We start from the raw sequence: 25613 nt of genomic DNA, 5'->3' as shown, positions 1-25613 counted from the left end.
CACTTTTCAAGGAAAGTGAAAATGAATTGTAGACCATAGGTTCAGCTTGAAAATGGCTTCAAAGTTATTTTAATCTTGGGGGGATTTTAGCCCAAACTACATATATTTTCTACCCATCTAGTTAGCCATTGTGTATCGGTTTATTTTATTTCAGGTGTGGACAAAGTCGGGTACATTCAAAATAGTAAAAGTATGACAGTTAATTATTAAATTGTACATTTTAGGAGAGCATGCAATCAATATTATCAAGTTTTTTAATGAGGATTTTTTTTAGCTGCAGAATATGTCAAATTGTAGCATTTCAGTACCAGTATCTGCAATATCACTATCCCAAATGACTGTTTGGATGCAATATTTGGTTGGATATCATATTTCAGTGCATGTCAGTAATATATCTGGCATGTTGGATGGACTTTCTCTGCCCTTCATAGTTAAGCTTCAGGACTTAACGAGTGAGGAGAATTGGTGCTATAAAAATAAAAGTAGCTGAAATGAGGACATGAAGGGGAAACAGTAAGGAAAAACTGCAGTAAGTAAATCCCAATAATCAGCAATAGTAACCCAATGACATGTTGCACAGTCCTGGTCACCACTGCTTTCCTTCAGGATCTTGGCTTTTATGATCTAAATCAATAGTGTCGAATGGTGTGCTTGTCATGAAGATTGTGAACACACCTCACTTGAAAATATTCTGGTCTATGAAACATTTTTCTACTCCAAAATTGCTTAGAGAAATGTAATAATCATTGCAACATGTAAGGTATTAGGTATTGGCTTACCAGGATTCTGCAAAATATAGCCAAGCAGGTCAAGAAATTATTTTCATAAAAAAGGCTTTGGAAGGGTTAAGCAGGGATCAACTGTAAATCCCATGCAGCTATTTAAATAAATAAGTTATTTAAATAACTTATTTAAACTTATGTTAAATAAGTTTAAATAATAAACTTATTTAACATAAGTGTTTCTAGTTGTTTGATTGCCATGTTGGTAAATGAGGAGACACCACTGATCAAGAGAAAGGGTTTGAATAATTCTAGATATTATCTATCAAAACATAATGATTTGTACAGAAAATGCTGACAGATGATATAATTATTACCTACGAATTAAAATTCTACATGTGAATGACCAGGACTGAACATCCTGTATGAAATTTTATTTCATAGCTTTTAGGCGTTATGTTTTTGGTGCCATCATTCCCTGCAGAGCGTGACGACAAGCGAGGGGCCGTTAAACCATAATACAGGTGTGCGTTGCATGTGTGGTTGGCTGCTGCTCTGAACCCTGAACTGGTGGCTGTTTCTTGGGCTCGACGACTCTCACCAGACGCAACCTGAGTGTTGGTGTCGTATGCGCCGCTGGTGTAAGTTTGCTTGTATGTTTACTCAACAGGGTGTTAACGTCAGTCAAGTAAATTAATGTTTATCAGGAAAGAAGCAAGCCAGTGTACCTACACCACTTTGCTTTTGCCACCATCTCCGAATGTCCGCAAACACACAGATAGTTAATGTGTTTGTTATGCCCCTGTGAGTGAACATATATACTAGCTGGCCAGCACAACCACAGCACAGGGTTTTGGTAGTTTTCCATGCGTGTGGTGCAGGCCAGAGGGGGCGTACAGTTGCTCACTTGCTTTGGCTTTCCATTGTAATATCTATGGTGGGCGGTGTGAGAGCGTCACCACTGCTTCCTGTGCGCAATGCTTTGCACGGTCAATCACACAGACTCAAGAAGATTTTACTGACTGTGAACAACAAAAAAAAGAAGAGAGCTTCATCACAATACATCCGCTAATAACATGCTGCCCTCTGGGTCGTCCCTTCTCTGTTCCTCGCCGAAGCCTTTTGGGAGGAGGCTTGTGGCCTTTTTCTCAGCTCTCCCCAGGGACTCTGGTCCAGCGGCCCCAGCATTCCCAAACCTCAGCCTGACTTCACTGCCCAGGGCCTGCACACTGACATCATCATCATCCAGACGTCCACGCACAGGAAACTCAGATCAGCGCACACGCTCCAGAGTGGGGACGTCACAGCTCGAGACAAGCCACACACAGACACGCTGATGCCACTCTGCAGAAGATAAAGTTCCCATGACTTCTGGGCTGCGCAATCACTATGGATTTCACTTGGAATCCATAGTGAAAAAAATGCATCTGTGAACATTTATCAGGATAACCGGTCGGCCGAGTCCAATGCTAGCAGTTCAAAAACTGCAAAATAATACCCAAGGGAACACTGTCCTGTAGAAGCGGGGAAAACTACAGAGCTCAGTTTATCACCAGCAGAATGGACTTCATACTGGTTTTGAGAACAAATTCATATTAAATACTGTATGGGGCTGTTAGCGTTTGGTGGAAATTATTCTTTGTCTCACGGAGTCTTTCATTCTCTGCATTAAATGCAAAGTGCTTCTCGGTCTCCGAAGAAAGAAGCATCATGTAAAGCACACATAGCATATCAGAAAATGTGTTGAACTGAAAAGTCAATGTACCACATGGATAAATGTCATCCAGCATTTATTTACTGTGCGTTCTGCAATATGTTTGGCATATTGTAGCATGTTGAATCATACTTTGCAAAAATCCTTGTAAACACCAAATAGTTTTTATTATGATGTATAAAACCTCAGGACTCAAAGAGGATGAATTTCCTTCCTGTCTTTTTAGTAAGTTGTGACTGAACTTGATGTGATTTCTGACTGTAATGATACTGCAATGATGGGCTGAACGATATCAGGCCTGATTGCAGGAAATGTTGAATGAGTGACTGAGGGAAAAAACAAGACCCAAAGTTCAGTCTTGCTTGGTCATCCTTCAAAGTGTGAGACTTACTCACCTCTGCAATCTTACATTATATCACCTAGATCCTCTCACTGTTTCTCACTACTACATTTCCCTTCCAATGTTTTGCCTCCGGCCTTGAAGCTCTGCTAGTCAAGGTGTTAGAGGCACCTCGCTGTCTCTCACTGGCTGCCATCCCTCGAGGTGAACACTCTCCCTTTTCATGTTCACGATCTTCACGAGTCAAACTCAACAGAGAACAGGGAGGGGAGAATAATCTGCAGAGGGAAAATGTTGGATAAAGAGATGGAGAGGAAGAATCAAAATAGGGTTGGTAGGCTGAATGATATCAGGCCTGATTGAATCCCAGCATTGATCTCATGAATAATAGAGCTTCAGTCGCCATATGATTATATTAGACATGACATCCAAAGACAAGCTATGATTTCAAGCTGTGCACAATCATAAGCGGATACGCTCTCACATGTGTGCATCTCCATATATAACCCGGTAAACCTGACTAACCCAATCTAAGATGTCGCACTGAGGGATGTCAAAGTTAAGCATGAACAGTGGAAACCACTGGACTTTAAAAAAGTCCAGAGGATGAAGGCGGTTGGAGCAAAGTTTCTCAATTCAGACACATTGTGGTTGATATCTGGACATCAGACTGTTGATAAACAATCTACAGTATTTCATGATGGTTGTACAGCCATTTCTTCCTTTGCTTTGTCAAAACTGGATCGTTGTGGCTTCACATTCATGCAGTGGTGAATGCAGCAGATCCAGAACCAGTTCTGGATCCAGTAGATTATCATACTGAAACGTGAGAAAGCTCAATATTTCTATATCTAGAAGATCAGGGTTTGAATTTCAGCACGAGGAGGTGGAGGTGATCTTGTGAAATGTCGAGTCCTCTCGCGTCATTGAAGTATTTGTGTTAATTTTCTAGGCCCTCCAGCTCAGAACAGTACGTTCTATACTGGGACTGCGTCATTACTGGGCATGTTACTTGTTTCCTTCTATAATATCTTTTTTCTATTCAAGGATCAACTCAACATTTGTGGATTAAATTTTAAATCTATGAGTTCCCCAACTGATCAGATAGTTGTTATCTAAGTTAATCAGGCAATGAGAGACACCATCAGCTGATTATTGATGAATAAATAGTTATACAGCCACATTCTGTCGATTACTGATTGAGAATTTACTTGTTCATCCCGAAACAATTGCTTTCCCTTTGTATGTACTGTAGTGTTGGAAATATTTTTTAATTACCTTTTAATTAAGTGAGTTTAGTTGCAATATGCACCGTTACACTAAATGACACTAAATCCTTTATATTAATTCTTTCAGCGTTTTATTGGAAGCTTTGTAAAAGTTATTGCTTAGTTTCTGTAGCAAAAAGTTAAATCAAAGTTGTTTCTTTTTTGAATAAAAATTGCTTACACACAACAGATTCATCAATATGAAAGAGCTTCATGAAATAATAAGAGGTTGTCTGCTAAACAAAGAAAGCTCCAGTGTTTTATTGTATTTTGCAGTTTATCAATAATATATAAAGTAATGGTTAAAGTCCGATGCTCTTGCCAACTTACACACACACGCATATGTTTCTTCTGCCATGTTTATTCGTGTTTACAGCCTGTCCCTTCTCATCAGCCATTCAGCGTGTCAAATCTATGTGAGGACAATGTGCAAGTCGGCTGTTTTTCTCCCCTAGTCAATTGTATCTTTGTGCTGCTTTCACCTGTTCTTCCTTTCATCCATGTATGCATGCAATCAGCTGATGAGAATTGGGACAAACAGGAGCCCAGAGCAGGTGAACTGGGGGAGCAGGAAAGAGGAAAAATGTCCACAACATGGACTCTTTGTCAAATTTCATTCAGACCCTCTAGGGCAGGATACTGCACTTCTTGTTGGAAGTTTCCATGCACTCAACATTGGCATGAATGTCAAAATTGAAATTAGGATTTGTACTAAAAACAACAAAAACACAGTCACAAGTCGTTTTACAAGTTCTAATAATCTTGTTTTATAATTTACGCTGGATCTTTATTGTATCTACAGCTTCAGGTTTTATGGGCAACTGCCCAGGATGGCATTAGAAAAGTTTTGAATAGATGAGGGCCCCTTGGAAATGGGCCCTCATCTATAAAAAAAACATATTAGTGAGCTGTGCCCTGAACACATTTTCTATTGTTTTTATGAATTTACAGTTAATTCCCTCTGCTTGCTGCTAAGAATGACAAAGTTGAGATTTGTGCAGAACTGCATTGCATTTTATTTTCATGCCAAATCTGAGAGGATTTTCTGCAGTTCAGTTTCACAGAAATTCACAGCACTGTCATCTCAATATGCTACACAATAAATAATAATTGGATCAGAAATATATTGCTATAGCTATTATTGGCAATGCAGAAGAAAGAAATCAGCTTCTTTTCCATGTGATATTTTAGCAGCTAGTTAGTTGCATGTTTCTAATATGGAAGTTTTTATTCTTCCTTCTAGAGCTTAAGGGATATCAAAACACATCCAGGCCTGCAGCTTTTGTTAGTTAAAGGGAATACTGTATAATCCAAAGCACCGGAGAAAGCAGCAAAAACTGGGTAAACAGACTAATATATATATTTTTTTCCTGTGACAGAAGATCCCAACAAACCCACACCTCACCCTGAAGCTGCCTGAAGATTATGGATTGAGGAAGGGGCCATTATCCATTCATTCTGACATGCCTGGGCTCAAATGTCTGCAAGCCCTGAAGTGGTTATCCTGATGACTGCCGGAGCATTAAGAGGGAACTCCCTACTGGGAGACGCAGCAGGTAGGCAGCCATGAGAGAATGATCAGATAATTATGACAGCTTTAATGTGTAACAGAATTTATTCATACAGGTCAAAAGACCATGGTGGAATAACAAACCCACACAATAAAAGCATGGCGTTAGTAGTTTATGCAATCTACTGTGTTGTTCAGGGCAGCTGCAGCCTGCCGGCTCCCAGTGACACAATAAATGTAAGTTCTGAAGTTTGCTGACATAGTTTGTGGGAAAGTTATGAATAAAATTACAGTTTCTTAAGTGGTTCGTGCCAATACAATTTGTCATCCATGTGGATTAGCGGCCTACGGGCACATTAAAATGGCAGGAAGACTTGTAGGACGCAAACAGTTATGAAATCATGAGATTCACCCACAATAAAAATGTTGGTCATAGTCAAGATCAAACTGCTGGGGGTGAGCAGGATACGAAAAACAGATTCAGTCGATGGACCCACAACTGAAACATTTACAGAAGTCATCATGCAGACTCAAACCATACACATGCAGTAACATGCTTTGACAGATGTGACTGAATGAAAGAAATCCTTCTTTAAAGTGTGTGTAGGAAATTATTTAGCTGTAATATGCAAATCAAAAATCTAGCAGCAGCCGCTGAGGAGGAAGAGGTCATCAGGCAGATCATGAGGCTTTTAGGCTGAGCTAAAATGTATTGGTTCAGCAGTTAGACAGAGACAATGATGTCTGATGACTGAAATAGTCATTTATGTACTCAGATGTATTGCTTTAAAAAGTTGCAGAAGCAGGTGGCAAAAGTTGTCCTTTTTTTCCCCAACAACATCTTACACATTGTTTGTAAATCACCTAAAGCACCAAGGACCGTCTCTAGGCAGAGAAGCTTTTTTGGGTCAATAAACCCAAAGTTTTCCAACTTCTGCAAATGAATATTATTAATATAAAATAAGGTTTTTGAGAGGTAATAAAATGTGATTTTGATTAATTATAAAAAAATATTTTAATTTTTTTTTTAATGAAGTACAATGTGCGCAAAACCCTGTCTTATTAAGTTATATAAGAATTCAGAGGATTAAACTTATAGTTTGTTGAACTCTTTGATTCAATTTCTGGATTCAGACTTTGAAGAAATTTCTCACTTTTTCCACTCTGCCCAGTGAAATTCTTCCAACCAGTCAGATTGCGAGGACCACTCAACACAGCTCTTTAAATGAACCCACAGTTTTTCTGATGAATTTTGCTCTGGACTTTGGCTTCCAAGACTTTATTTTTTCTCTCATGGAATCACTGTTGTTAATCGTTTAGATGTATATTTGGACACCCCTCTTCATCTTTACATTTTCCTTGGACAACTGAAGGTTTTCGGACGTTTGTAGAATTGTTTGCATTTTCATCGACTTCATGCAGCCACTCTCATCTTTGCTCAGAAGATTTTCCTGCAAGCACAAGCCACTAAAAAACACGGCCTGCAGCCGACAAGCCTGCTTGTGTGAACCCAGAGACAGATGCAGTATAAATGCCATGCATCTTTAGTATGCACACAAGCTTCACACTTGGAAGTGTGCCATATATAGATGGGCCTGTTACAAATCCTGGCTCAGATACAAAGTGTTTTACTGCAGTAGCAATAAAGATAAACATCGTTTTTAGTTTCTTACCCTGAGGGGAATTGACAAAGTTTGAATAAAACAGGATTTTTATGCACACAACCGTTATTATTATTAGCTTTATTTATTATTATTATTATTATTATTATTATTATTATTATTATTATTATTATTATTATTATTATTATACAAGAGCCAGGTGATCCCTGGATACACTGTCTCTCTTACTCCCCCCCTTGACTCACCTCTCTCCTCATTCTCTGGCCTGCTGCGCTGCACAAGGAGTGGAAAATCGACTAAAAATACCCCACTCATAAACAACTCACAGACACACTCACACCCAGGCCAGGGATCTTTAATATTAGAAAGTACAAGGCTGACACCAGAGATGCTCCACTTGGTGGGTTTGTCCTCTCCCTAAATTAGTCCAGTGACCACGCTGTCCCCAGTGGTCCAACATGATGGGTGAGAGGGGCCAGGTCTGTAAGGAGGGCCGGACACATGCTCATTACATCACGGCCCAGCTGGCGTAGCCCACATTCCTGCGGTGGTCACACGGGGCATCACCAGGCCTGACACGGCCTGATAGGAGAGAAAGTGTGTGAAATGGCAGCAGGGATCAGTTTGTATTGAGACTGGGGATTCACCTCATTGTAACCCCCCCCCCCCCCTAAAAAAAAAAAAACTCTGTTTACACAAAACAACTTAAAGGAACTCAGTTTGATAGACTACAGCTTTGCAAATAACTTATTACTCATGTAATTAAACAGTTGGTTTCTGTCTTCTTTTCACAAAGATACACATTTCCTCCTCTGCTCCTTTAAAGTTTTCTCCAGCTCTCATCTGCGTGTTCGCCTGAGCCTCCACATTGTTCCATCCTGTTAAAGTCCTTTCATGCATCACAACAGACCTGTTAATTTTCTTCTGGTTTTCTCCCACCGTCGACCGTCTCTGCTTGTTTCCATCTTCCTGCCGTTATTCTTCATAACTCTCTCCAAACGACTCAGGTGCCGTGTCTCTCTTTCTTTCTTTTCTACCTCTTCTTCCTTTGAAGTGTCTGTGTAATTGACTCCTTTTTCCTTCATGCTTTTAACTTTGGCAGTTGAGGCTTTATCATAAAGTAATCTCAGCTTCACTTTTCAATTTTTCTTGTCTTGCTATTTTTAGACAATCTATTCTTCACTTTCACGTTATTTCTATGCATCTTTCCCTGCCTTTTTTCACATTTTGTCACACTACAACCACAAAACTTCAATGCACTATATTGAGATTTTATGTCATAGACCCACATAATGTTGAGAAGAAGAGAGAAAATGCTAGTTTTTGGGGGGATGGCTTCATAACTCTGACACTCCTAAATAAAATCCAGTGGAACCAGTTCCTCATATGGACCTAATAAGTAAATAGAGTCCAAGCAAAAAGCGTTAAGAGCTTTTCTTCTTCTTCTGGATGCACAGAGACTGGCAAAGGATAAACTCAAGGAGATGAATACAAGAGGATGATACATTTTTCAGAGTTTTGTTTGTAAGAATGTATTATTTTTGAAAACCATTTGCTGTCCACTTGTCAGTTCAGAACTAAGTTGTGTTGCTCTTTCATATAGAATCCATAAAAAATTTATTTCAGCCTGTAGCAGGACAAAATGTGAAAAAGGTCAAAGAAGATGAAGACAGTGAACTGTAAGCATTCACATCTGAACATAAACACATAATTACACTTAATAAATGCACCATAATGTCTCATAAGGTAAGAAAATTAAACATTTTCCCTCAAAGAAATCCAAAGGCGTGTTTAAATGTTTATATTTATACATATAAGTGGGTTGCCCCCTCTGTGCTTCGGGTCAATCTCTACTTCTAGAGAAGTTTTAGTGTCTTGGCATCTTGTTCATGAGTGATGATGGAACAGGAGATGGACAGAAGAACTGGGGCTTCCTCTGCAGTAACACGTCCGCTGCTCTGGTCAGTGGTGGTGAAGAACGAGTCGAGCCAAGTGCAAAGCTCTTGATTTACCTATGCGTCATCCAGGGGGAGCTCAGATTAAGAGCCACTGCGTCACCGCATCAAGAAGAGTCAGTTGAGATGGTTCAGGCCTCTGGTCAGAATGTCTTCAGGGGAAATCCCTTTAGAGGTTTTCCCACTGGGATTAGAGCCCAGGAAGACGCAGAATCCACAGACGGGACTATGAGTCCCAGAGAACGCCTTGGGCTTCCCCAGAGTGAGCTGGAGGATGGATCTGCTGCCCCCACAGCCAGATTTCATATGTAGGTGGAAGACATTGAAAAGATGGATGGATATTTCCATGCATTCTTTCTCTGTATAACTATTTTCTTTAAATCCGTGTGGCATTTTTATTTAGTAGTGAGTCAGGGTATACAGCTACACCTGCAGACTTTTAGGCTTATAAACAACATAACTGTAATCTTCTTCGTGGATGTTTAATGTTTGTTAAAATGCATGTGTGTGAAGCGGTGAAAATGACTGATTACGATCACTGACAACAGCTGGAAATTGCTTTTAAAATTGGTGCAGGGACTGTTGAGTCGCGGTTTAGCTATTTTACTCCTGGGAAAATTAAATAAACTTCATTCAATATCATTCAATTGAAAATAAATTTTAGTTTCTTTCATACTGTGTACACCGAGCAGAAGGGGAGCAAATTTAACTTTGGTGATGAGTCTGGGAGAGGAGTTTCTGAATGGAGCAGACTCACGTCGACTCTGACTATTTCTGTCCGACAGAGCAGAGAATCCTCGTCCGGAACGGTCAGGAAGCGTCCGGCGAGCACACGCTGTACACACATTCACAAATTCTCACTTGGCTGTGACCCACATGCAGTTCATATGACAGCAGCCATGTGGCCCGGATTGCAGAATATGGACTCAGATTACTTTACAGTGAGCAAGTTCTCGCCTCTCAGCAGATCAGAATAAGCTGCTGATGGCTGAGAGGTGACACTCGCAGGATAACAGTTCACTGCCAGGCTGCGGGTCTTGTGATCGCAGCAGCTGGACATATTCGATACATATGTAATTTGTAAGAATGGTTCTAATTAATAATAGTCTGTTTGTGTGTTGTTGGTGGAAGCTGTAGCTTGGAGACAGCAGACAGAAAAGGACAAAAACATAATCTCATTTCTCTCTTTTTCTCACATCAAATCAGACCTGAGTGAAGTTGGCCCAGCCCACGTTCTTCAAAATCAGACAAAAATGGTGTCAAACGTTTGTGCTGGTTTGTGAAGCAAAAATGTTCGTTTGTGCCGCTATCATTTTAAAAATATTAAGAAATGTTTCCACAGGTCACGAGAGGTCAACCAGCCATCCCCACCTTCTTCAAATCAGACAACATTGGTGTCAATCATCTCGACTGCGTTTGTGCTGGTTTGTGTAGCAATTTTTTTTTCTTTGTGCTGCTTTGGCTTTGAAGATATTAATGGAGTTTTAGAGGTAATTTTGATTTTGTAAAAGTGGGGTTGGGCTGGTTGACCTTTTGACCTTTAAACTTTTTAACTTTTTCTTCAAAGCCAAAGCAGCAAAAAACAAATATTTTTGCTGCACAAACCAGCACAAATGTAGTCCAGTTGACTGACACCAATGTTGTCTGATTTGCATAAGGTGGGCGGGGCTGGTTGACCTTTCATTACCTCTGGAAACATTTTTTAATAGCTTTAAAATGATAGCGGCACCAGTGAAAGCTTTTGCTGCACAATCCAGCACAAATGTATCAACAACGCTTGACATCATTTTTGTCTGATTTGAAGAAGGCGGGGTGGGCCAACGTCACACAGTTGGTGCTTTGTGACGGACCAAAGAAAGATGTCCTCCTAACACCATGCTGCCTTCCTCATAGCTCAGATTTGCCAAGGTGTTGTTAGGCTTTGACGTTTTCCCCTTTTGCTTTCAAATGTAGCCCTCGCTTTTACTATTTTAAGATTTTTCTTTTTTTCTTTCTGACTAGAATTGATCAAAGTAGCTGAAAAACGATGTGAAAACTTTCTGTACATTCATCTTCTGATGTGTCTGTGTGCAGGTTTCTGCTTTTGGGCGTCCCTCACTTGGTCATCAAACGCGGATCAATTTCAGCCGCATGTCCATCCATTTCATGCTTTACCAACCAGGTGATCTGTTTAAAAAAAATATACCGTTTGCACACATGCTAGACATAACTGCATGCAACAGTGGAGATCTGCTCAGCCTTCAAAGAAAACGTTCGAATCTCAAAACTTCTGCATGTGATGTTCTTCTACAGGACTGAGATCAGGGAGTTTTTAATGATGGACAGAGAAACATTGATTCTCAAGAAACTACTTATAGTTCTATGTTTTACCCTTCGGTGACAGCCTGCCCAGGTAAGAGTAGCACCACTTCAACATATTTTTGCTCAAGTAAAAGTGAAAAGCAGCCACATAAGAAATTACTCAAGTAAGAGTAAAAACGTACTTTGTAAAAAAGTTGTTGACGTACTGAGAAACTGATCAAAACCTTAATCATTTAATATAGAGAAAATCTATGATCAAATACAAACATAAAGTTATGTGGAAATTTTGGTGTTGTAAAGCCAAAAATGAAAATAATTCATATAAATAACATAATTACAAAGTAAAAAGTTCAGATTCAAACATTTTTTCCAACTCACTTTCTTTAAATATAACATTTCTTAAACTTTAACAAAAACTGCAGGTGTGTGTTTTGTGTGAAAATGAGCTTTTTCTTCATTCAATCAAGTTACTCACTGCAGGAAGACTATTTGGAAATTATACTCAAGTAAGAGCAGTGATACTTCATAATAAAATTACTCAAGTTAAGGTCAAACGTACAGCGTAACACTCCAAAAGTAATTTTTCCCTGAAAATTTACTCAAACAAATGTCACTGAGTAAATGTAACTAGTTACTACCCAACTCTGATACCAGGTATGACTGGTATGAGCGCGTTCGCCTCTTTCTACGTCAGGAACAATCCTTTGTAAAAGCATGTGGTTTCCTAACAGGATATGGGTTTCTTGTGAAAAGACTCGGAGCGGCTGTGCTTTAAAGAACTGCATCCTCTCTTTAATCTTTTCCTCCTCCTGTCTCTCACTCCGCTCCTTTTTTTTCCACAAGCAAAACGTCATCTCAACATGTATGCATTCAGGAGGATTCATACAGACGAATGTGATTGCTGGTGCATGGCTGATATTCGTTGATCTCTTTAGGCTTTGATGAAGTGGAAAATAATATTTTTATACACAGAAATAAGATAGCGGATGATTCTTAGGATCTCTACAAAATAAACATGATGCCATGATAGAGAGTGAGGGAAAACTTAATTTTGTTCTTGTTTGCTATGTTATTTTATTTGAATCAAGAAGCAACTCATGATTAAAAAATAGAACAATCTCAATAAAAGAGACTTTGCCAACTCTGATTTATTAAAATAAATGAAATATTCAGTTGTACTTTGCTTACCAACATATGATTTACATTTTATTGGATCTTTTCTTTATAGAAAACTGGAGAAATTTGCCCACAAGTGCCTTCCTTCGTTCCTTCCTACAACTACCCATCCATTCATCCAACCTGTCTACAAAGGCCTGTCATAACAAATGAAGATCCAACACGATCGATGGTAGTTCAGGCAAAACATTATAACCACAGTTTGTAGAACTGCAGCTCAAACCCTAAGTAAAGATTGACATTTCTTCATTTTTGTGACTGTCACATGTTGAATTAATCTCTTAACAGAAGAACAGCTCATAGAAAACTGTTCAAACCATCATGTGAACACGGTAAGAAAATGCCCTCCACTCAAACTGGCCAACATTCTACAGCTCAGGTGGGAGAATCTGTTGATTAAAATCATAAATTTCCTCCTGCATATCACCTTGATCCACACTGTGAGACATGGTAGTGGCAGCATCATGCAGCTGTGTTAACCTCTGTCTGTCTTCAGTGGGGCTGAAAACAACCACACGCTTCACTTTTCATATTTTTACAGCAAAGAAAAAATCAAAATCCATGCTTCCTTTTCCTTTCTCTTCCCACATTTACAACTTTATGTTGGTTTTACACAAAACAATTTTAACAAAATGCAAGTTCATGGTTGTAACAATAAGAAGCATGGAAAAGAATAAGAAAAGCTTTCCTCACTGCTCGACCGCTGAAGGAAACAGCAAGTTGACGGGTGTAGATGCTGCCATGAGGAGTTAGAAACTACAGGTTGCAGCAACAGAGGCGGCAACAGTTCTCCACACTCTGCCTGTGCTTGTTTTACTCCTGATCTCTGAGGGGACAGCTTTGCAGCGGCTGCTTCATATTTAATTGTTTTTGTTGAATTATTCTGGCTCACTGCCGTGTTGTGCCACCGTGAATTGGACCACGGAGTCTGTCAGCGCATCTCAGTGTGTGTGTGTTTTCTGTGCGGACGACAGGGAGAGGGATGCCACGAACAATGGGAGCTTCGCGGAAAGCAGGGGCATAGCAACAGGATGAATTAGTGAACAGGCATGAAATGCTACGTTTAACACAAAGCTCAGGAGCTTTGTGGCAGCTGGAGGTTTCATATTCAACACGGATAGCCTGGTGATTCAGGTTGGACCAAAAACACCCCAACAGCTGCAAAATAAGAAACTATGAAGAGTCCACTTATCTGGAAGGTTTATACTGATAAATAAAATAACATTTTTGATCATGTCACTTCAGAAGTAAATTATAGAGGACACTTAAAGTTCAACATGGCTGTAGAAACAGTTTATGCTGCACAATGTTCAGTAATAATCATTTTTAAGAGTCACACATAGTGTAAAAGTGGAAATACCTTTCCTGAGTGATGACAGTTTTATGCTGTAGTTACTAAATGCTGACTCAGGACAGGTTGGTAAAATGGTCTGCAGCGCCCCCCTCAGGACAGACAAGACAGACAGAGGCAACGTGCAGATGAACCAACATGAATATTGCAACCAGCACTTTAAATGTAAATTAAAGCACAATAATGTCAGTGTGGTGGACATCTGATGAGATTTACATACCAGGCCATTTTTAGATGAATAAAGAAAGAGAAATATACAGACTAATTGTGGCACAGCCTGTTGTTACACACCATGTCCATACCAGCACACAAAGCTCAAATCACCTCAAACTGGTTTCTTGAACGTGAAAACATGAATTCACTGAACTTCAGTGGACTCCACAGTCACCAGATCTTATTCCAACAAAGTACCTTTAACATGTGGCGAAAAGGGAGATTCACACGGGTGTTCAGATGACAAATATGTATCACCTGCATGACGTGATCACATAAATATGGACACAGATCTCTGGGAATTGTTTTTAAATCCTTGCCGAATCAATGCTATGATGAACTGAGGCAGTTCTGAAGGTAGACAGAGCTCCAACTCTGTACTATCAAATTGTACCTAATAACTTGGTACAACTTAATAGTTGTGTCTGAACCAAAGGTATGCATGGCTAGAAGGTGAATTTTATGATAATTTAAGCAAAAAGCAAATTTTTTAAATTTGTTTGAAATAGAAAGATAGGGACAGAAAGGTAAAGACAGAAAATGAAACCAAAAATCTATCTGAATCAGCCTTTACTTTGTTTCATACAGGAAGTAAATTACATTTAAAACTTAGACAAAAAAACCCCAAAAACATTTAGCCACTCTTTAAAAAAACTTTCTTCATAAAAACAATAGAAATCTTATTTAAGGCAAACAACAACCTAAAGTTGAGAGAAGACAGCTCAGTTTGTGTCGCACCCAGCAGAGACAGCCCAGAGACCAAGGAGTCGTTTGTGAGCATAAACTTTGTCAGGTTAGGAAACGTTGCTCTTATAGCAGTTTACTTTTCAGTCACTGTTTCTCTAACAGTAAAAAGAGAAACTCCAAAGAAATATCTGCTTAGGTTTACAAATCATGTGGTTAAATAAATCTAAATGCATTTTTCATCTGGATGAACTTTAGCAGCAATGGTTTCTTTCTTTTTTTTGAGTGTCTGAGCCAAATGAGGAACACATAAGAATGCAGCTGCATTCTTTGTATTTTACCTTCTCTTCTGTCAAAAACGTTTGAAGCTTTAGTTTAAAGTGAGGTTTTAGGGTAGAAGATATACTGTACCACTAAATGCAGGTGGAATTGCAGTGCGAGTGGTGTGACTGAATGTACAAGATGGGACTTTGACATCTTGGACACTCAGGTAAATTACTGTATTACTGTTAACCTCACATGTAAAACATGGGCAGAATATAAGGAGAAAAGTAAAACTTGCACAATGACCTGATGGGTAATACCAGAGTACAAATAGTGATCTGAACCAAAGCATAAATTACTTTTAACCAGGATTTTTGTCTTTAGAAGTACCTAATGTCACAATGGTGATTTGCCCCACTGTTGAAATGCAGACAGACTGGACTTGCCACAGAGAGCTTTTAAATTACTTCATCGGATGCAAGTTTGTTAGGTCGCCAAGCTGCTGCACTCAGACATTTTTCCTGACTTCTTTCTCCTCATGAAACACTATATAAAGAGTGGCACTGCAAAGCTAATCTCACTCTTCTGCAAGTTTCAGCTTTATTCTTTGCTGTCATGTGTTCGTTCTTTTCTTTCATGCCTGAATAAGTCTTATTGGACTTATGGATCTAAGAATGAATATAACCATCATAAGATACAAGTTTGAACAAAATTGAAAGGCTTTGATAAATACTCCTTAAATCCTGGACAAAATGTCTATAAAAACATGCAGTTTTATTTGAAATATAGTTCTAAAGCAACTCCGAGTCATCTGTTAGAATATATGAAAATACATTTTGATAAAATGTTTAATCTTCTGGAAATTTAAAATAACCAACTCAAATCTTTTTTTATTATTATTATTTTTATTGTACAACTTTACAATCAAATTTTGTACAAATGCTGTTAACAAAAAAATGAAACTGTTTTCAGGCCCCCTGCAATTTACAGGGGGCCTGAAAACACAAATGTCCTCCATGCAGCAGGAGCAGGAAAACATGCTGCTCCCGACTTCTGAAGTCTTCAGGTGCGTCCTCAACGCTTCATCCCTCTAACCTCGGGAGTAAAAGCTGCATTCTGGTTACCATAGTCTGATCCAGATTGAGATTGTGAACTAATATGGCCACAAAAGTCCAATTTGAGAGTTGTAGTGATGGCGAAGGAGGAAACTTGTTCATTCGTTGTTTGGTCCAGGTCCAAAGAGTTAAGAAGCTGAGATGTCGGATGTCTTCAGGTGGAGTTTAGGAGCGGGTGTACTTCCCCCAGATGTGGAGCATGAAGACTGAAGCAATAAACAAAAGGCTCATCACCAGCACAGGTACAGGGCCGCTGTCGAAACAATGAGACACTGATTAAAACCTAGATTAACACACAAATCCCATCACTTGCAGTAGCTCCAACCAGGGTGAGCATCTGATTTTATTGATGAGTTTTGGAAACAAGGAGGGGCTCTCATCTCTGAAGGAGGCTCTGAGAGCGAGGAGGGGTTGGGCGGAGGAGCGCATTGCTAGGTAGCAGCATTGCCATGCCAACCTTCGCCTGCGCCCCCCCACCCCCTTCACAAGGCTGTAATTGAGTTGACCTTTCAGAGTGGATCCTTTAATGAAGCTTTGAGGCTGGCGTCTAACGCAGGAACAAACACGCACTCGATATACACCACTGTATGGCCGGCCTGCCCTCCTTCGACTAGTGGAGAGACGCACTCGATAACGACCACGGCACCATTGATCAGCCGCGACTGTTTATGGCCAGGAGACGGGATGCCTTTGCTAATATCAGAGCCGAGGATTCAGCAGAACATAAGTTTGAGGATCAGAGTTCTCCCAGCATGCACTATGCCACCAAATAACTGCGTGCACATAAAGAAGGTCCCAAACTCGGAGGCATCAATTGTTTTAGCAGAGAGTCACGTCTGCCCAATTTCCTGTCATTTAACATCCCAAGAGTCGGAAATACTGAAGATTAGCACCTCTAAGTGGAGCATGTCAAAATGTCAGACTCTGTATGCGAGTTTGTAGGAGCAATTCTTCTATAAAGGGTGTTTTTATTTTATTTTTTTTCATAAATGGTACTCACACTTTAAGGCCTGGTGAGTCTTCAGTATAGAAGCGCCACATGCCGCCAGTGCCGGCAGATCCTGTAGTCCTGGCTCCGCTGCGTGTACCACTGCTGGTAGCTTTTCTAAAGGACACAAATGAAAAACAACTTCAATCCACCTACTATAAAAACATGTTACAAAACATATTTCCTAAGCATCAAGAAAACTAGTTAAAAAAGAGAAGACGGTCAAATCTGTAAACGATAGTTGTACAAACTACACTCCTGTTATCATTGGCATTTAAAAACCATTAACAGTAAAAAAAAAAAAAAAAAAATCCGAATTTAATCTTAATATAACTAGGAAGCAGACTGATTCATGGCTGCTTTGCTTGTGGACAGATTAAACAGAGGTTAATGAGGTAATGAAGAGGATTGGTGGTAATGGGTAATAATGAGAGAGAAGCTGCAGCGACCCTTTTGATTACACTTTGATTAAGTCTACACGACAACATCCATCTACTTTAATCGATGGGGGGGGGGGCAAACAAGAACTAACCACCTGAAACCTGATGCTTTTTACAGCATTTAATAATAATTTTAAAAAAAAAACAGTCGGCTGGAAAGTAAGCAGTAGGAACAGGGTTTTTACTTTCAATTTTTCATGCAAAAACAAGAATCAAAATGGAAATGTGATCAGAAAGAAATAAAATAATAATATAACATCTATGCATTTGAGAAAAAAAAAAAGTCAATATTTTGATGGAAGCAAAGGATAACTGTCCAACAATCTGGTGGCAAAACAACCATCAAAAACATCCTCCACTTTCACTTTTGGATTGTGAGAAGCAACACAAATTTGACTCCCAGCAATTTTCTATTTTCCACAATTAAACATTATAAAATTTAACTGGTTTTTAAATGCAACTATATTTGAATGTACATAGTTGGATTTGAGTTGAACAGATATGACTGTATTGGAATGAATTGATATAAACTTGATTTTATGCTTATATAATTACACAAATTGGATCTTGTACAGAACTTTGAGATGATTTGGTATGAACTAATCTTAAGCTTTAGTGTGAACAGTGTTAATATCACCAAAGACTGATTGGAATTCACTATTTACTGGAAATCACATTCCAGGTAACATAAATTTATGAGTTTATTCAGCCAGTTGGAGGAGGACCAACACCAGACACAGATGATTAAGTCCAATATACTAAAAGTCATCATAATGACACATGAGAAAGATGAGTGAGAAAAACATGGACAGATATTAGAGATGCACAAATATAAAAATTTCAGCCGATATTAACATTGCTGTTATAGCTGATAATCAATACATCTATTTCCCTTCGTCTCTACACAGTGAAAAAAATAACAAAACAGCTGACACCGAATCATCTTCCTCAGTTAAACACTCCCCAATTCTTCACTGCATCACTACCTCTGTCAAACACAACTACATGGCAAACCCAACTCCCTTCCTCCTGAAACGCAAACGGCAACAAGATGTAAACAAACATCAGTTGTTACCACGGAACCTGCAATGCAGATTGATCATGAATACCTACAATATATTGTCAAAATATTCAATAATACACATCGGCATAATATAAAGTGCATCATGCAACTGTAATTTTGATAAGTGCACTCACTTAGCAACTCTCTAAATATTACTGTAAATCTAAAACTAGTGCTAGTAACGTAGACGTTTTGTGGCACAAAGCAAAGTGGGAATCAGATATTATACTGCAGCCTATGTCTAAACCACCCAATAAGTTCCCAACCCAGAATGTCAAACTAAGCATCAGCCAGTTACTGGTATCAAGTACGACCCATAATTGAGGGTTACCGGAGAAAGTGCCTGAGGGAGAGGAGCTTTTTCCAGCTGTGTGGTGCATTGAAGGGCTTTTCATTCCCTCACAAGACAGAAAACTCAGCAGCTTAAAAAAAGTTCAGTTTGTAAAAAAACATGGTTACTGAGGGGAGACAAAAGAAGCACCAACACCGTTTTAAAGCTGAGGTTGCCAATCAAAGGCCAATATGTCTCAAAGCAGCCAACTACAAGCTGACTTCCTGAGCAGATAGCCCAGCTAATAAACCCCTAAAATGAGCTTGCTCTACTTTTCTTACTCCATTAAGACCAAAACCGTCACAAGGTAGAATCATGTAATCTAATTGGTGTTAATTTGATATCACAAACAGGTAACTTTACAATATTGAGCAGCCATAGTTTGGATGGACATACTTTATTAAACAGCAAAACAATTCTTTGTTTTGACGTAGATTGCAGACGAGCCAGTAATTTGAAAAGATTGTAGCAAGAACAGAAGTTATTCTGTCATTATTAACTGTATAAATTCAAGATTCACGCTAACAAATGAACCCTTTTTTACTTATGTGGTCCAAAAAAAAAAAACAGTTTTATTTTTTTTAAATCACAGAGTTAAACAATAATGTAGACATGGATTATTATACCTTACACTAACCTTTGCTGAAACATGTCCCCATACAGTGAAGAGAAAGGAAAGTTGCTTGCATAAAAATGTATATTTTAGACATAAAGTCTAGACTACATACCTTTGCCTGACTGTAGATCCTGCAGCCCGGGGAGCCACTGTTTTACTGGGGGAACGGCTAGACGCCCCAACATTAGTTGCACTTGCGGCTGGTCCAGGCTAAAACAAAAGATAAACATTATTTAAGTGAAATAAATTTACTTTCCAGCCATTTCTTTGGTCAATTACCGTTTCAGAATCTCAAAGCCATACCTTTTAAACAACAATATTAGAGGGTTTAAAAAGTGTATGATGATCTTTTGAAATAATGTTCTAACACAAGATTGCATAAAAGTAAAAAAGTGCAATATTACAGACCAATCACGTACCAACAAACATTAACCAGAGTAATGATCACAAAAATATTAATTTGGTCCCAATATAATGTTACAGAAGAGGATTACATGTGCACTGAATGAGTAAATATTGGTTTATTTATACTTTCAGAATGTTGAAGACTAAAGGCTAGATTACAAATTAAGTCATTCTGGAAATCCAGTATTTGTGAGAAAGTATAGTTTTGAGAATCTAGCATAAACTGTCTAATCCCTATATTAAATGACAGAAAAAAAAATCTACCCACCTGTACGCATGACTATTGGGGCAAACCAGACATATTCAATTAAAATAACATTTAAAATACGTGGCTTCACTATAACAGGTTAATTTTAAGCAAAAGCCGTAGCACTGTGATTACAATTTAACCCTCAACAGCAATTGTAGTCTTGTGATTGGTTATATATACAATTAATGTTAATACATTAAGTATTATATAAGGAAATTGTATACAAATTGTATGAATCTCTAAGGAACGGCCACGTCCACAGCTAACCTGCTAACTACAAAACGACCACTGGCACTAAATGAATGTAACTAAGCTAGCTAGTTAAAATACTAATTTTTAGATGGAAATAAGAAAATTACCATTTTGTTTTATATTTCTTGATGCAGATCTAAAGCGGGAGCCTTTTTTGAATCTGATATCCACGTCAGAAAAAAACGCAGATTGTGAGCAAATTGGTCAAAACTTCAGAAGAGAGCTCACAAAGCTGACGTACGTCTAAAAAGGGACACGAAAGCTAAATTAAGGACCAGTGAGGGCGACCGAGTAGAAGCCTGACTGACTGAATTGCCCCAACACAAAAACAAAAGAAAAAATATAACTTGCACAGCTTTATATTTTCTATTTTTAATGTAAAAATAATAGATAAAACTTGTTCTTAATTTAGAAAAAAACATGCGTATAATAAACTACCAATTGTTGAAAGGCAAATCACTGTTTCTCCTTGACTATGAGAGAGACGTGTCTCACAAGGGTCCACTGTGGGAAACTGACGCCATTGCGGTTCAAACGGGGAACTCAAATGAACTTAAACCAACAGTGAATTGGAACCAAAATGGCGGCTCACTGTTAGTTTTTCATCATCGCTGTGGCTGATCAGGCGAGCTTAATCGATGGTTTCTAAAACTGAACAAGGTAGTGGAGAAATTGAAAGGTAAACATTTCCGTATTTCACGTTTAGTTGAATGTTGCTTGGACTTTTGGTTGCAACAGCTCTCGTCAGGTTATGAGAATTTAGCAAAACTGTTTCGAGCCATTGTCAATATTAGCACATGTGTAAAAACGCCAAACTTTGGCTGAAGCAACCCTTTCATCCGTCAGTGTGCATTCTTACTTTAACCTATAATTACAGACAAGCTAACTGCACGAGTTTGTAAAGTTTAAATGTGTGAGGTCTGCATCTTGTTTTTAGTTAAAAGTTTCTTTTAGATTGTATATTTCAGTTCTGATTACACAAAAGTCGTAAGATTGACATTCTCTTATCTCTTTTTATGTAGTGAGATTTTGTTTATTTAGCTGAAAACATAAACAACTTTAACTTTGTAAAATAGTGTTTTAACAGAATGCATACCCTAAATTTACTATATAATATGTGCAGAATGGCGCGGGTGGTGTTTCTCCATCCGGATCTTGGTATTGGAGGTGCAGAGCGACTGGTGGTTGATGCTGCTGTTGCCCTAAAGTCTCAAGGATGCAGTGTTCAGATTTGGACCGCCCATTATGATCCAAAACACTGCTTCTCGGAGACCCGAGACCCAGATCTTCCTGTGGTATGTAAAAGCACATCTTGATGTGTTTAAAAAAAATAAAAGAAAAGAAACATTACTGCTTATACACGTCATCTGCACGAACATTTTATATATTTTCTGAACTTTTAGTGATTAATTTAAGCTATTCTTTTTCCAGAGTGGGGTGATGATACAACATAAAACACCAATTCGTTTTAAAAATGCATTGCTGCACAAGTTTTAATTTTATTTTATTCTAATATAGATTTTCTCCAACAAGCTGAAAATAACACATTAGGGTAAAAAGCTAGCTATACATTCTCACTATAGTTTGATTTTAAAATGTCTGCTGGCATGTTAAACTTCAACCACACACTTTGTATCCATCAACAAGCTTTTGGAATAATGTTGGCTGCTTATTTTGCCCTTTTCTCATAATAATTGGTAGGGTTCATTTAATGCACTTGGTTTACTTGGCTTTTCAGCATCAGGTATCACTTTTTTCAATAGTGTTAGATCAGAGCCATTCCATAAGTGTAATATTCGCTTGCTTTATCTTCTCCAAAGCATGTTTGGATGTGTGTTTGTGATTTAGCTCCTTTCCTGTTTTCATAAACTCTGAACAGATTTTGTCCTTCCTGAAAATACATCCATGTGTTTAAAAAACAAATATTCAAGACTCTCAACGGTCCAAATTTCTTTCTTAAATGTAAATGTATTATAGGTATGTGCTGGCGACTGGTTACCCACCAGTATATTCGGCTACCTGCATGCTCTGTGTGCGTACCTCCGGATGATTTATGTGGCCTTCTACCTGGTCTTCCTGAGCGGTGTGGAGTATGATGTCATCGTTTGTGATCAGGTGAGTTTATTTAAGCCGCCAGTGTCAGATCACTGAAACTCAAAGGTTTCAACAGTGAAGTCTTCTGTTTTGCATCAAATCCTATGGCTTAACACAAGTATACATATATTTACTTTTTTCTGCAGGTATCTGTGTGTATACCGGTGCTGCGGTTGTCCCGACACAGGAAGAAAGTTCTGTTCTACTGTCACTTTCCGGACCAGCTGCTGACCCAGAGGAAGTCAGGCCTGAAGAAGCTCTATAGAGCTCCTATTGACTGGTTGGAAGAACGCACCACTGGGATGGCTGACATGGTAATTATGCTTTCTTCCATAGGACTCAGATTTAAACCTCTGACAAACCTTAGGATTCACTCCTGGTTAAAAACACACAGTCTTTTTCATCTAATTTTAGCATAAAATATTGTCAAGTATAGCCAGGCAAAAGCTAAAAACTAAACTCAGTCCTAGAAGGTTTCAGCCGTAGTTTGTTCAGATGATTTACTAACCGCTAAGGTAACTCCTGACATCTTGTCTCACCAACAATCATTTGTGGGAACCCCTTAAAGCTGAGGAAGACTGCAAACAGAGACCCCGGGATTTCTATTAGGAGTGATGAAGTCAATGGTGTGGTCATTTATTAGAAAGTGATTGCACTGGGTTTTATTTTCAGGTATCACAGTGAAAGGGGGGGGTGAAGATTAATGCACGCCAGTCTTCAAACTTTCATTTGTAAAGAAAAAAATTTTATTTGAATGTATTTTTTTTGTTGATTTAACACATAAAATTCAAATAAAGCCATAAGGTTTGTGGATTATTTTAGTATGTTTTGAGATGATATTCATGGTAAAGCTCAGAAACCATTCAAGCCATATAGAATGACGACAGTCTTTATGCTGCTAACAAAGTCAAAGGAAACTGTTAGAGATGTGATATAAATAATATTCTCTAATTTCTCTTTTCAGATTTTAGTGAACAGTCAGTTCACTGCAGGCGTCTTCAGGGAGACCTTCCGCAGTCTTAACCGCGTCCAGCCCGACGTCCTCTACCCGTCCCTCAACACTAACACGTTCGATCAGATGTCGACGGAAGCACAGGGCCTGCAGGGTCTGCTTCCTGAGGGAGTATCCCACCTGTTTCTGTCTCTGAACCGATACGAGAGAAAAAAGAACCTGGGCCTCGCTCTGGAGGCTCTGGCGGTCCTGAGATGCAGCCTCACGCCCGCTCAGAGAGCGGGTGTTCACCTGGTGGTCGCCGGGGGCTACGATGACCGAGTTACTGAGAACGTCCAGCACTACAACGAGCTGAGTGAACTGGCTGAGCAGCTCCACTTGGAGGACTGCGTCACCTTTATGCGCTCTCCCTCAGACTCCGTGAAGGTGGTGCTGCTGCAGACCGCCACCGCAGTGCTGTACACCCCCAGCAGAGAACACTTTGGGATCGTTCCCGTAGAGGCCATGTACTGCAGCTGTCCTGTTATCGCCGTGAACTCCGGGGGCCCCCTGGAGAGCATAGCTGATGAGGAGACGGGCTTCCTGTGCGAGCCCACGGCCGAGGCCTTCTCTAAGGCCATGGAGAGGCTTATCAGGGACTCGCGCCTCCGCAGGGACATGGGACTAGCTGGGAGGAGAAGGGTGGAGGAGAGGTTCTCTCTTCAGGCCTTCTCAAACCAGCTCTATGGGTATATTGTCCAGCTGAGCAAGTGATGGGAAGGGAGGACGAAAACTGTGGAAATGTGGAACTGAACAACTGCGGCATCTCAAAAACTAAATATCTTACTGTTTTCGGTGTAGATTCATCAAGAAATGGAAGTCAATTCATTAATATTGATAAAAATGACTAGCAATAGGAAAAATATTCTGGCAGATTATTATGGGAAAATGTCTTGCTCCTCTGGCAGATTATTTCACTTATAGTACTTATTTTTGTCAATTTTAAGCAGTTATTGACTTAAAATAATCTATTATCTGGTCCTGAAAAGTAAGTCAGTTTTGTCTTGTTTCTAGTGTACTAAAATATTTGTACTAGAAACTATACCAAAAACATTAAGATTTTGTGTGTTTTTGTCACTTGGATGTTACTGCGCTTAAGTTTTGTTTTGTTTTTAATTTCCAGGAGCCTGAAGTGTTTTTTGTTTTTTTTTCACATAAAATTATGTTGAGCAAGATTTCTTTAAACTTGCAGTGGTTTTTCTTAGAATATTAATTTAAAGCTTTTCTACTCATTTGAGTCCAGTTCTTGAGTGCACTATATGTGTCATGATCATTACTGGACAGAAAATTAGCATTAAAATGAGCCAAAGTCCAAAAAACAACAATGAAAGGATGAAAAACTATTGGTCAGTACCAGTTTGAAGGATTGCAGGAATGTCTGCCTCACTGAAAGCACAATATAAAGAGCGGCTTGAAACTTTTGCACAGGTCTGTATGTGAACTGAGCTGGGTGTGTATTATTAGTACTTCAAGGACAATTAATCAGCCTTCCCCATGAGAGGTTGCTGCGAGGCGCGAAAGCGATGGAATCCGTGTACCAATTAAGAAATGAGAAATTAGTTTACCTGTCCTGTTGCTGGAAAAATACCACCTTCTTAGGTGTCTGTGTGTCTGGAACTATGGAAAAAGTGCTGCAACGTGGCAACCGAGAGCCTGGGAAATGAATCTCCAACGAGGATTGATTGTTGCGTGAAATGTTTTGCGCTGTTTGTGTGCATTATCCTCCCGCCCCGTCTATGCACATTTTGTTTTTGTGTCTTTTTGAAGAGGAGCAGGGCCGTCATCACCACATGCCATCGGGCAGCGCACAATCTCAGATCGATAGGTGGATGCTTTTCTGCTGCATCCTGTCCGTCCATAGCTTTGTTCCCCTTCCTGTATTCAGAGGACGCTGGCCTGTTTATGGCTCCTGCAGCTGCGTAAAGGGTTATTAGCAGATGATGGCGAG

General features: G+C 39.2%; 2 protein-coding genes and 1 long non-coding RNA gene across 4 annotated transcripts in view; 2 read left to right on the top strand and 1 right to left on the bottom strand.

Moving 5' to 3' along the window:
• LOC102221606 overlaps window positions 1–13412 on the top strand; it is a 69536-nt gene extending 56124 nt beyond the window's left edge. Inside the window, exons 3-7 of one of the 2 annotated variants that reach the window (XR_312829.2) lie at window positions 5424–5600; window positions 11205–11292; window positions 11424–11523; window positions 12661–12780; window positions 12897–13412. This is a non-coding gene — a long non-coding RNA (uncharacterized LOC102221606). Of the gene's footprint in view, window positions 1–5423; window positions 5601–11204; window positions 11293–11423; window positions 11524–12660; window positions 12858–12896 lie in introns of those variants that run through there. The other variant, XR_002752556.1, reaches the window with a different exon arrangement.
• A 2591-nt stretch (window positions 13413–16003) lies between these two features.
• On the bottom strand, window positions 16004–20820 carry sec61b (Sec61 translocon beta subunit). Its single transcript, XM_005810574.2, has 4 exons — window positions 20688–20820; window positions 19786–19883; window positions 17236–17340; window positions 16004–16488 (listed from the first exon to the last, which is right to left on the bottom strand). Exons 1-4 carry the CDS (start codon window positions 20688–20690, stop codon window positions 16401–16403), a joined length of 294 nt encoding a protein of 97 aa, XP_005810631.1. The 5' UTR covers window positions 20691–20820; the 3' UTR covers window positions 16004–16400.
• Window positions 20821–21168: 348 nt separating this feature from the next.
• On the top strand, window positions 21169–24753 carry alg2 (ALG2, alpha-1,3/1,6-mannosyltransferase). Its single transcript, XM_005810575.3, has 5 exons — window positions 21169–21259; window positions 21704–21875; window positions 22558–22695; window positions 22821–22988; window positions 23639–24753. The coding sequence occupies exons 1-5, from the start codon at window positions 21219–21221 to the stop codon at window positions 24377–24379; spliced, it is 1260 nt and encodes a 419-aa protein (XP_005810632.2). The 5' UTR covers window positions 21169–21218; the 3' UTR covers window positions 24380–24753.
• The last annotated feature ends 860 nt before the right edge of the window (window positions 24754–25613 follow it).

The sequence above is a fragment of the Xiphophorus maculatus genome, chromosome 3 (assembly GCF_002775205.1).
Source record: "Xiphophorus maculatus strain JP 163 A chromosome 3, X_maculatus-5.0-male, whole genome shotgun sequence".
Classification (NCBI taxonomy): Eukaryota; Metazoa; Chordata; class Actinopteri; order Cyprinodontiformes; family Poeciliidae; genus Xiphophorus; species Xiphophorus maculatus.
This window is presented reverse-complemented; position numbering and strand designations above follow the sequence as displayed.

Excerpts from the sequence above, each read along its gene's own strand:
- alg2 (XM_005810575.3), top strand. The coding sequence starts at position 21,219 with ATGGTTTCTAAAACTGAACAAGGTAGTGGAGAAATTGAAAG. Across the intron at positions 21,876-22,557 it reads GAGACCCAGATCTTCCTGTG|GTATGTGCTGGCGACTGGTT; the intron begins GTATGTAAAAGC and ends AATGTATTATAG. Across the intron at positions 22,989-23,638 it reads CCACTGGGATGGCTGACATG|ATTTTAGTGAACAGTCAGTT; the intron begins GTAATTATGCTT and ends TTCTCTTTTCAG.
- sec61b (XM_005810574.2), bottom strand. Across the intron at positions 17,341-19,785 it reads GGATCTACAGTCAGGCAAAG|AAAAGCTACCAGCAGTGGTA; the intron begins GTATGTAGTCTA and ends TGTGTCCTTTAG. Across the intron at positions 16,489-17,235 it reads GACTCACCAGGCCTTAAAGT|CGGCCCTGTACCTGTGCTGG; the intron begins GTGAGTACCATT and ends TTGTTTCGACAG.